Source organism: Coregonus lavaretus (genome assembly GCF_964263955.1).
Source record: "Coregonus lavaretus genome assembly, chromosome: 13".
Classification (NCBI taxonomy): domain Eukaryota; kingdom Metazoa; phylum Chordata; class Actinopteri; order Salmoniformes; family Salmonidae; genus Coregonus; species Coregonus lavaretus.
The window spans coordinates 13,220,427-13,233,037 of record NC_140000.1 but is presented as its reverse complement, the minus strand read 5'-3'; the positions used below and the strand labels follow the sequence as shown (position 1 = coordinate 13,233,037).

Here is a 12,611-nt window from a genome sequence, read left to right as displayed (position 1 = left end):
GTCTGCCAATAAGAATGCGGTGGTTGACAGAGTCGAAAGCCTTGGCCAGGTTGATGAAGACGGCTGCGCAGTACTGTCTTTTATCGATCGCGGTTATTATATCGTTTAGGACCTTGAGCGTGGCTGAGGTGCACCCATGACCAGCTCGGAAACCGGATTGCATAGCGGAGAAGGTACGGTGTGATTCGAAATGGTCGGGGATCTGTTTGTTAACTTGGCTTTCAAATACTTTCGAAGGGCAGGGCAGGATGGATATAGGTCTGTAACAGTTTGGATCTAGAGTGTCACCCCCTTTGAAGAGGGGGATGACCGCGGGAGCTTTCCAATCTCTGGGGATCTCAGACGTTATGAAAGAGAGGTTGAACAGGCTAGCAATAGGGGTTGCGACAATTTCGGCTGCAAATTTTTGAAAGAAAGGGTCCAGATTGTCTAGCCCAGCTAATTTGTAGGGGTCCAGATTTTTCAGCTCTTTCAGAACATCAGCTGTCTGAATTTTTGTGAAGGAGAAGCGGGGGGGCATGGGCAAGTTGCAGCGGCGGGTGCAGAGCTGGTGGCCGGGGTACTGGTAGCCAGGTGGAAAGCATGGCCAGCCACAGCAAAATGCTTGTTGAAATTCTTGATTATTGTAGATTTATCGGTGGTGACAGTGTTTCCTAGCCTCAGTGCAGTGGGCAGTTGGGAGGAGGTGCTCTTATTCTCCATGGACTTTACAGTGTCCCACAACTTTTTGGAGTTAGTGCTACAGGATGCACATTTCTGTTTGAAAAAGCTAGCCTTTGCTTTCCTAACTGATTGTGTATATTGGTTTCTGACTTCCCTGAAAAGTAGGCATATCGCGGAGGCTGTTCGATGCTAATGCAGTACGCCACAGGATGTTTTTGTGCTGGTCAAGGGCAGTCAAGTCTGAGGAGAACCAGGGGCTATATCTGTTCTTAGTTCTGTTTTTTGAATGGGGCATGCTTATTTAAGATTGAGAGGAAAGCACTTTTAAAGAACAACCAGGCATCCTCTACTGATGGAATGAGGTCAATATCCATCCAGGATACCTGGGCCAGGTCAATTAGAAAGGCCTGCTCGCTAAAGTGTTTTAGGGAGCGTTTGACAGTGATGAGGGGTGGTCGTTTGACCGCGGACCCATTACGGACGCAGTGTACCGGGTGGTCGGGTCTGGCTCTCGACCCATAATCTGCCCCTCCGCCTGCCCTGCCGGAAGCTGAGCCTGCGGTTTGTGGGGCCGTTCAAAGTCCTGAGGAGGATCAATGAGGTTACTTATAGGTTATTACTTCACCATGATTACCGTATTAACCCCTCGTTTCATGTGTCTCTCCTCAGGCCGGTGGTGGCTGGTCCGCTCCAGGAGTCTGAGGTGCGGGGGGTCCCTCCACCTCCTCTGGACATCGAGGGGGCTCCGGCGTACTCTGTCCGTTCCATCCTGGATTCGAGGCGTTGTTTGGGGGGCCTTCAGTACCTCGTGGAGTGGGAGGGGTACGGTCCGGAGGAACGGTGCTGGGTCCCGGTGAGGGATATCCTCGATCCCTCCCTGTTGCGGGATTTCCACTGTCACCATCCGGCTCGCTCCGCTCCGCGTCCTCCTGGCCGTCCCCGAGGCCAGAGTCGGCGCGCTGCTGAAGCTGCGCATCAAGGGGGGGGGTACTGTCACGACTTCCTCCGAAGCTGCCTCCTCTCCTTGTTCGGGCAGGCTTCGGCGTTCGTCGTCACCAGCCTTTTAGCCACTGCCGCATCACATCTCATCATTCCATTTGTTTTGTCTTGTCTATTACACACACCTGGTTCAATTCCCCTCATTAGTACATGTATAAGTGTTCCCTCTGCCCCCTTGTCCTTGTGGGTGATTGTTTATGTGAGGAGTGAGTAGCTCGGTTGAGCTACGCGTATTTTGTATTGCCGGGGTATATTTTCCCTGTGTGCCTGTTTTGTTCCAGTGGGCCTGTTTTGCGCACTGGACTGTTTGACACTATCCTGCGTAACTCTGTATTCCGGAATAAACTCTGTATTCTGTGATTTATCCTCCTGCGCCTGACTCCTTCAAATCACCCATCGCAGTATCAACCCTACAAAAATATTAATTAATTATAGTCCATATAGTAATTCACATTTCCTGTTGCTGCAGGATTATTTCCCTGCTGTAGCAAACTGGCTCAAATTTAGATCATACATCTGTACACCTGCAGAGACATGAAGCCATGTACAGTACATGCACAGTATGTTATTTAGCCTGCCTACTTTACAGTAATGGTCTGCTTTAAAAAGCCATTGTAACCTTTAACATACAGGCTTTATCATGCTTTGACACTCAGGCTAGAAACGTTATTTCCCCTATCCCTCCATTCCCCCCACCCCATATAGTTACCATGACTCCGGTGAAGAGGCACACCACTTTGCCACAGCTGGTTTTGGGGGACACGTCCCCGTATCCCACGGTGAGGAAGGTGATGGCAATGAGCCAGAGAGCCGTGTCCATACGACCAGTCTCCTCCTGTGTCTGCCTGTAGAGGGCAACACACCCTGGGGTCACTCACTACATACATAGATACATATGTCTTACATGAAGATATTCATAGATTTTATAGATATTATATAGACATATTGCATTAATAACAAGATCAGACCAATGGGTAAGACAAAACCAGAGATATATTAAGTTGGCAAATCTGGTTTGAGATTTAGAATCTTTATGGGCACCCAAAGATCCAAGCGTTCTAGTAACAGTTAGACTGTGATTATCTATTTATCTATCAGTGGCTGTGGGGTCAGGGAAGGTCCTGTTTCTGTTTCAATTCCAGGAAAGAGAATATGGAAGTTGAATTGTCTGGACAGATGGTGAAACTGCCTCAAAAATGGGTTGACTTTTCTAAGTTGTTGTTTTCTCAGAATCTTTTTCAAGACCATTCCAATTCAGTGTTCATCTCAAGTCTTCTATTGACTACAGGGAAGTTATGATGCATTATACCTGTCAGGTGTTACTCAGAAGTCTTACAATCTGTCAATCATCAGATCATATAACCAAAACGTCGCAGTTTGTTTAACATGCAGCTTGATAAATTAACACGTTTGATTTTCTCTATGTAACTGAGATCTAAGAATCCTATCCCATTGTAGGTTCAGCCTAAACAAATGACCTCACATTGGTCACGAGCAGACTTCAGAGGCCTAGGATGGTATGTGTTGGCTCACAATGAAGAGAAATTTGTCAGAGTAATTCAACAGAAAACTATCAACATTGAATCTGTTATTAGACTTTCCGAATGGGGAACTCAAATTGACCATCAATATTTGAAGTAGAGTGAGCAATTGATTGCCCCAGTCTGTTTGTAATAAACTGTGTAGGGGTGTGTGTGTGTGTGTGTGCATGTTTCTGTGCTGGCAGTAGTAATGTGTTATATTTAGAATTTTGGCAAACTGTTTTCTTCTCTCACTGTGTGTCCCCTTTTCCTGTTTATCACACAGACGCCTGTGCCTGTGTATCTCAAACAGGAGAGTGTGCGTGAGTCATGCATGAGTTGTGTGTGTGTGTGTGTGTGTGTGTGTGTGTGTGTGTGTGTGTGTGCGCGTGTGAGCATGAGTGTGAGCATGAGTGTGTGTGTGTGCCTGCATGTGCGCACCCCTCCTCCCTACCTCTCACACAGCGTGAGCATCCAGGAGGCGATGAGCCAGAACAAGAAGATGAAACCCATCAGCGTGCGCGCTGGGTACTTGTTCATCAGCACCTTGAGCACGAAGCGGAACGTGAAGTTGATGTTGTTGAGCGAGCCGATACTCCTATAGGAGGCACTGAGCAGCACCTTGCTGTGCAGTAGGATCGTCCTGTGGACCAGGTACAGCCTGAGGAACATCAGCACCGACAGCAGCAGCTCTGTGTCCAACAGCGCCTCCCCGTGGCGGGAGGACACACACAGCGGCGCCGAGTTGGACGAGTTGACCTCTACCCCCTCCCTGGCGATGGGCGCGGGGACGCCCACCTCCCAGTAGGTGCCCACAGGGTGGATGGCACAGACCAGCAGTTCCAGGGAGATGCCCAGCACCCTGCGGCTTGTCATGGCGATGCGCCAGTCCACCTGGTTGTGGTCAATGATGAAGAGCTGGAGAAGAAGAGAGGGGTCGGGACAGGGGCGACAGGGGAGAGAGAAAGGGATGAGGGCGAGCGGAAGAGCCAGAGGGAGCAGGAGAGTTAGAGGGAGAGAGAGGGGGAAAGAGAGTGAAATAAATAAAAAGAAAGAGAGAGAGAGAGAGAGAGAGAGAGAGAGAGAGAGAGAGAGAGAGAGAGAGAGAGAGAGAGAGAGAGAGAGAGAGAGAGAGAGAGAGAGAGAAAGGGATTGAGTGGGAGAGAGAGAAGTAGGAAAAGAAGGATGTCAACAGAGAATTGTTCATTTGATTTGAATCATTAAGGAAATGCTGATGATTAACTAAAGGTGGAAATTGGAAGAATAGCAACGACAGGGACATGATTCATTTATTTTTGTTTGAGATGGAGGCCAAGGCAAACGAAGACCCACCCAAGCAGATACGGAGCCAGTGAAAGTCAAGATTGTGTGGGTTGTAAGCGACACAAGCCCTCTCTGACTCACAAGTCTCTTAGATCATCAATATAATCCTGTCTGATCCTAGTCTGACATGACACAACTCCAAGATATCACTTTATCATATCACTAAAGAAAATGAAAACCAAATCCCACACTGGCCAAAACCTCCAATTCCTGTTGTTTTGAGGTTTCTTTGTAACTCTTGATATTTGAAACTGCCGTAAGCATATTAGAACACTCAGTTCATAGTCTTGTTGCCCTTGACTGACTTTCCCATTACCCAATCCCCACCCAGTTCCTGCAGCAGAGGGGGAACTTCAGCCATATTCTTCCCCTTGATATTGCCACACCCTTCCCTTGATATTGGCCTCCTGTAGCTCAGTTGGTAGAGCATGGCGCTTGCAACGCCAGGGTTGTGGATTCGATTCCCACAGGGTGCCATTATGAAAAAATTTATGCACTCGCTAACTGTAAGTCGCTCTGGATAAGAGCGTCTGCTAAATGACTAAACTGTAAAAACTAAAAAAATATTGCCACACCCTTCCCTTGATATTGCCATACTCGTCCCTTGATATTGCCACACCCTTCCCTTGATATTGCCACATCCTTCCCTTGATATTGTCACACCCTTCCCTAGATATTGCCACACCCTTCCCTTGAAATTGGCTCACCTGAGGCTTGTTGGTGCAAGTTCATTTCCTTACCTTTCACCTTCGGATGTGTTTTAGAAATTCAACTGTACCTCCATCTCCTGTGTTCTTATAGACTAATCTCCAGGGTAGTCCACACCCAAACCACCAGCAAGCCAACCTCAAAATACAGTCCTTGACCAACCAACCCAAAACAGTTTTTACATGGTCTATCGAGCCTGATCGGGCTATCGTGCTGCAACACTCTTTCCTTGAAATTGATTAATCTGTGGCTAACCTTGTCCCGAGGCTATTGCGCAAAGTGCATATAAGCTTGGTATATCAACCACTCAAAGTTGGCCTTAGTGGGAGTGACCATAGAATTCTATAGGAGTGACCTACTGAGTAAAGTATTTGCCATCATTTATTTTTAACGAATCACACGACTGTGAGGAGTGGCTCTGTGCTTGTGATGTGCTAGTGTACAGGGGAGGGTTAGGGGGATGGTGTTGTGGGAGATGATTGGTTGGTAGATTAAGCCGATTAAGCCAATGCCTATGCGCCGGGAGTTTCTCTGTATTGGCTAACAAAGGCCAAGTTTGACGCATTGGTCCACCAGACTCTTTGCGTATTTGGGCGGAAGTGTTTGGAAATGTGATTAATCTGTGACTAATCAGTGTGGCAGTCTGATAAACATTCCAGTTACAGTGAGGGAAAAAAGTATTTGATCCCCTGCTGATTTTGTACGTTTGCCCACTGACAAAGAAATGATCAGTCTATAATTTTAATGGTAGGTTTATTTGAACAGTGAGAGACAGAATAACATTCAGAACAAAAAAATCCAGAAAAACGCATGTAAAAAATGTTATAAATTGATTTGCATTTTAATGAGGGAAATAAGTATTTGACCACCTCTCAATCAGAAAGATTTCTGGCTCCCAGGTGTCTTTTATACAGGTAATGAGCTGAGATTAGGAGCACACTCTTAAAGGGAGTGCTCCTAATCTCAGTTTGTTACCTGTATAAAAGACACCTGTCCACAGAAGCAATCAATCAATCAGATTCCAAACTCTCCACCATGGCCAAGACCAAAGAGCTCTCCAAGGATGTCAGGGACAAGATTGTAGACCTACACAAGGCTGGAATGGGCTACACGACCATCACCAAGCAGCTTGGTGAGAAGGTGACAACAGTTGGTGCGATTATTCGCAAATGGAAGAAACACAAAATAACTGTCAATCTCCCTCGGCCTGGGGCTCCATGTAAGATCTCACCTCGTGGAGTTGCAATGATCATGAGAACAGTGAGGAATCAGCCCAGAACTACACGGGAGGATCTTGTCAATGATCTCAAGGCAGCTGGGACCATAGTCACCAAGAAAACAATTGGTAACACACTACGCCGTGAAGGACTGAAATCCTGCAGCGCCCGCAAGGTCCCCCTGCTCAAGAAAGCACATATACAGGGCCGTCTGAAGTTTGCCAATGAACATCTGAATGATTCAGAGGAGAACTGGGTGATAGTGTTGTGGTCAGATGAGACCAAAATCGAGCTCTTTGGCATCAACTCAACTCGCCGTGTTTGGAGGAGGAGGAATGCTGCCTATGACCCCAAGAACACCATCCCCACCGTCGAACATGGAGGTGGAAACATTATGCTTTGGGGGTGTTTTTCTGCTAAGGGGACAGGACAACTTCACCGCATCAAAGGGATGATGGACGGGGCCATGTACCGTCAAATCTTGGATGAGAACCTCCTTCCCTCAGCCAGGGCATTGAAAATGGGTCGTGGATGGGTATTCCAGCATGACAATGACCCAAAACACACGGCCAAGGCAACAAAGGAGTGGCTCAAGAAGAAGCACATTAAGGTCCTGGAGTGGCCTAGCCAGTCTCCAGACCTTAATCCCATAGAAAATCTGTGGAGGTAGCTGAAGGTTCGAGTTGCCAAACGTCAGCCTCGAAACCTTAATGACTTGGAGAAGATCTGCAAAGAGTGGAACAAAATCCCTCCTGAGATGTGTGCAAACCTGCTGGCCAACTACAAGAAATGTCTGACCTCTGTGATTGCCAACAAGGGTTTTGCCACCAAGTACTAAGTCATGTTTTGCAGAGGGGTCAAATACTTATTTCCCTCATTGAAATGCAAATCAATTTATAATGTTTTTGACATGTGTTTTTCTGGATTTTTCTGTTGTTATTCTGTCTCTCACTGTTCAAATAAACCTACCATTAAAATTATAGACTGATCATGTCTTTGTCAGTGGGCAAACTTACAAAATCAGCAGGGGATCAAATACTTTTTTCCCTCACTGTAATTTCAGTTCTTTGTTGGTGCAAGTTATTTTCCTTGTCTTTGACCTTTGGAAACATTTATAGAATTTCAACTGTACCTCCATCTCATGTGTTCTCATAGACGTACCACCTGGGTAGACCAACGTAAAAATACAGTCCATTACCAACCAATCCTAACCCTAAGTTTTTACAATAAGAAAGTATTGTTTTTCTTTGTACATTGTAGTTATACAGTATATACCGGTAAGCAAATACAATTTGATTGGATCATATTGAAGATATACAAAGAATTATACATTCTCAATTCCTGTGTCTACACACTACTCAACTGTGCGCTTCATTAAAAGTATGTCGCACACATCAGAATGAAAAGAGGCCCTCTGGTAATGCAAATGATCTGCCACCAATGAAGAGGGGTCTTTATATGTGACTGAAAGGGGAGGGAGTAAATGCTACTCATACTGGAATTTATCCAAGCCAGCAGCTGGGCCAGCCACTGTACAAGCAGGGCCATCTGAACCCAATGGGAATGGGAGCTGGGAAGAGGCTTAGGGTTGGGGATCATGTAGAGACAGGTAATGAATTTAGCAGCCCTTACCCCTGGGAACATGTGTTTAGATACTCACTATCACCTGGGGACCTCGGCCACATACCGCTCTCTGCCACTGCACACCGTCCTGAACACTGCTCACATGATGATTAAGAGGGTGACGTTTTAGGTGACCAATGATATGAAGAAATATCAGCAGGGTTTGTTTTTCTGTCCATCTTCCTCTTCCTTTTTCTTTCTATGTTTCTCTTTTCTCTGGGTCTGAATCAATTACCGGTATGTTTTTTGGAGAGTAAGACATTCAGTGAGGTTAACGCCAGGTTGCGCTGCCTGCACGTTTTGTTTTCAGCCTAAATATGGAGGCCCATGAACAGCCCAAAAACGATAACCTCCACCCATGCTTGAAACCGCAACTCCCTTATCTCCCCACAGCACTTGCGCAGAGCCCCCCTCCTCTCAGATATGCCTACACACGGATGTCAACCTAACAGGCATTTAAAGACCAGGCAGTGTGGCCTGAAAAACCTTCTGGCTGCCCACCCTTTTGTCTAAAAACTCATGAATGGGACCTGACCCACTGTTTTATTTAATCATATACTGCACTGAGTGGTACATAAAATATATCTACTTCTGCACAGTCTTCACACCTTGCACTGTTTATCATATAGCACCTTGTTGACTTCTACACTGAGCAGTAAGGACATGGAAGGACTGTCTTAACATATTGAATTTCAGTATCTTCACCAAAGTCCTGGCACCTTGTGCATTAACAAGGTATTACAGAGCCAGGACGAAAATAAGACGACCACCGTAGAGCACTGTGCAAGTCTCTGTGGATTCGAGTCTCAAATCAAATGATCATCTTATTTGTCACATGCGCCGAATACAACAGGTGTAGACCTTTACGGGAAATGCTTACTTACAAGGCCTTAACCAACAATGGAGTTCAAGAAATAGTTAAGAAATATTTACTAAATTAACTAAAGTAAAAAATAAAATAAAAAGTAACACAATAAATAACAATAACGAGGCTATATACAGGGGGTATCAGTACAGAGTCAATGTGTGGGGTTACAGGTTAGTCGAGGTAATTTGTACATGTAGGAAGGGGTAAAGTGGCTCTGCATTGATAATAAACAGCGAGTAGCAGCAGTGTAAAAACAAAGGGTGGGGGGGGTGTCAATGTAAATAGCCCTGGGTGACTGGAGTCTTTTACAATTTTTTGGGCCTTTCTCTGACACCACCTAATATGTAGGTCCTGGATGGCAGGAGGCTTGGCCCCAGTGATGTACTGGGCCGTACGCACTACCCTCTGTAGTGCCTTACGGTCGGATCCCGAGCAGTTACCATACAAGGCGGTGATGCAACCAGTCAGGATGCTCTCGATGGTGCAGCTGTATAACTTTTTGAGGATCTGGGGACCCATGCCAAATCTTTTCAGTCTCCTGAGGGGGAAAAGGTGTTGTGGTGCCCTCTTTACGACTGTCTTGGTGGGTTTGGACCATGATAGTTTGTTGGTGATGTGGACACCAAGGAACTTGAAACTCTCGACCCGCTCCACTACAGCCCCGTCGATGTTAATGGGGGCCTGTTCGAACCTCCTTTTTCTGTAGTCCACGATCAGCTCCTTTGTCTTGCTCACATTGAAGGAGAGGTTGTTGTCCTGGCACCACACTGCCAGGTCTCTGTCCTCCTCCCTATAAGCTGTCTCATCGTTGTCTGTGATCAGGCCTACCACTGCTGTGTCGTCAGCAAACGTAATGATGGTGTTGGAGTCGTGCTTGGCCACGCAGTCCTGGGTGAACAGGGAGTACAGGAGGGGACTAAGCACGCACCACTGAGGGAACCCAGTGTTGAGGATCAGCGTGGCAGATTTGTTGTTGCCTATCCTTACCACCTGGGGGAGGCTCGTCAGGAAGTCCAGGATCCAGTTGCAAAGGGAGGTGTTTAGTCCCAGGGTCCTTAGCTTAGTGATGAGCTTTGTGGGCACTATGGTGTTGAACGCTGAGCTGTAGTCAATGAACAGCATTCTCACATAGGTGTTTCTTTTGTCCAGGTGGGAAAGGGCAGTGTGGAGTGCGATTGAGATTGTGTCATCTGTGGATCTGTTGGGGCGGTATGCGAATTGGAGTGGGTCTAGGGTTTCCGGGAGGATAGTGTTGATGTGAGTCATGACCAGCCTTTCAAAGCACTTCATGGCTACCGACGTGAGTGCTACGGGGCGGTTGTCATTTAGGGAGGTTACCTTCACTTTCTTGGGCACAGGGACTATGGTGGTCTGCTTGAAACATGTAGGTATTACAGACTCGGTCAGGGAGAGGTTGAAAATGTCAGTTAAGACACTTGCCAGTTGGTCTGGGCATGCTCTGAATACATGTCCTGGTAATCCGTCTGGCCCCACGGCCTTGTGAATGTTGACCTGTTTAAAGGACTTGCTCACATCGGCTACGGAGAGCGTGATCACTCAGTCGTCCAGAACAGCTGGTGCTATCATGCATGCTTCAGTGTTGCTTGCCTCGAAGCGAGCATAAAAGGCATGTAGCTCGTCTGGTAGGCTTGCGTCACTGGGCAGCTCGTCAATGCACTTATTGATGAAGCTGGTGACTGTGGTGGTATACTCCTCAATGTCATTGGCTGAATCCCAGAACATATTCCAGTCTGTGCTAGCAAAACAGTCCTGTAGCGTAGCATCCGCATCATCTGACCACTTCCGTATTGAGTGAGTCACTGGTACTTAGTACTTTCGTTTTTGCTTGTAAGCAGGAATTACACAATTATGATCAGATTTGCCAAATGGAGGGCGAGGTAGTGCTTTGTATGCGTCTCTGTGTGTGGAGTAAAGGTGGTCTAGAGTTTTTTTTCCTCTGTCATGTGAGCGTGTGTAAGCCACCGCATGGTTATTTACTAGGAAGTCATGCTGACAATCTGTGTGTGTCACGATTTCCTCCGAAGCTGCCTCCCCTCCTTGTTCGGGCAGGCTTCGGTGTTCGTCGTCACCGGCATTCTAGCCACTGCCGCTCCTCATCTCATAATTCCATTTGTTTTATCTTGTTTATTACACACACCTGGTTCATATCCCCTCATCAGCACTTGGATAAGTGTTCCCTCTGCCCCCTTGTCTTTGTGTGTGATTGTTTATTGTGGAGGTATTATAGCTCGGTGGAGCTACTTTATATTTGTATCGCCGGGATATTCACCCATGTGCCTTGTTTTCTCAAGTGCGCCGTATTTACTGCACTGGAGTGTATTACACATTGATGCATACCGCTGTGTTCCTTATTAAACTATATATTCTGTGATTTATCCTTCTGCGCCTGACTCCGTCCGAAATCAACCGCCACAGAATCACACACCCGAACATGGAGTCAGCAGGAGAAGAGAACATGTCTGGAGTCGTGGCGTGGGTCCGGGAGCATTCTACTATGCTAGCCAGCTTGGGAGAAGCGATGGATCGGGTTCTCCAGGTCGTCCAATGCCTGGAGAGGAGAGGACCCAACCCTTCGGGACCAGCTGAGCGACCGGATCCAGCCACCCACACCCCAGCACCCAGAGGGATTCACCTATCCCGACCGAGGGAGTATGAAGGGACAGCTGCCCGCTGCCAGGGACTGCTCCTGCAGCTGGACCTCTACTTCTCAACCATCACCCCAGCTCCATCGGAGCTGGAGAAGATGTCCGCCCTCATCTCCTGCCTTTCGTGGAAAGCCCTGGAGTGGGCCAACGCGGCTCCTCCTTCACTCCAGACCGCGTTGGCCCACTCCAGGGCTACAGGGAGTTTGCTCGCCTCTTCCGGGCAGTCTTTGATCACCCACCCGAAGGAAGAGAGGCGGGCGAGCGGCTTGTCCAACTGAGGTAGGGGACGAGGACCGCACAGGACTTTGCCCTGGAGTTTCGTACTCTAGCTGCTGGGTCCGGGTGGAACGAGCAGGCCCTCATCGACAGCTTCCGGTGCACCCTGCGAGAGGATATCCGAAGGGAGCTAGCCTGCCAGGATAGCATGTTGACTTTCGACCAGCTGGTGGATATGGCCATCCGGTTGGACAACCTGCTAGCTTCAAGAGGATGTCCTGGAAGGGGCCTGCCCGTTTCACTCTTGACAGCTCCAGTGTCACTCTTGTGGCAGGAGAGGACATTCAGTTGTCAGGGTTCTTCCGGGTCTGGAGGCGGCAGGCAGGGCACTCTCGCGTCACCCCAGGTAGCGCACACCCACACTCGTTCAGAGCCCTCTGCTGCGCACTGCACCATACACGTCAACTTCCCTGATTACCTGGTAGTTCCCCAGTCTAAGGTGGTAGTCGATTCAGGCGCAGCTGGGAACTTTATGGACAGAGCTTTAGCTAATAGTCTCTGTATTACATTGGTTCCCCTACAAATTCCATTGCCCATCAAAGCACTTGACAGTCGACCATTAGGGTCAGGTTTTGTTAGGGAAGTTACAGCACCAGTCACGATGGTTACGCAAGAGACCCATAGAGAGCAAGTCACCTTTATTATTGAGTCTCCCGATTTCCTTGTTGTGTTGGGTCTTCCCTGGTTAGCACTACACAACCCCACCTTTTCATGGCCGCAGAGGGTTCTCACGGGGTGGTCGCGAGAG

General features: G+C 47.8%; 1 protein-coding gene across 1 annotated transcript in view; it reads right to left on the bottom strand.

Annotated features, from left to right (window-relative positions):
• LOC311140638 (intermediate conductance calcium-activated potassium channel protein 4-like) overlaps window positions 1-12,611 on the bottom strand; it is a 53,101-nt gene that overhangs the window by 23,400 nt on the left and 17,090 nt on the right. The window contains exons 3-4 of the mRNA XM_084175782.1: window positions 3,637-4,100; window positions 2,372-2,507 (exon numbers count right to left, since the gene is read on the bottom strand). Coding sequence (XP_084031908.1) covers window positions 2,372-2,507; window positions 3,637-4,100 — 600 coding nt within the window. The remainder of the gene's footprint in view (window positions 1-2,371; window positions 2,508-3,636; window positions 4,101-12,611) is intronic.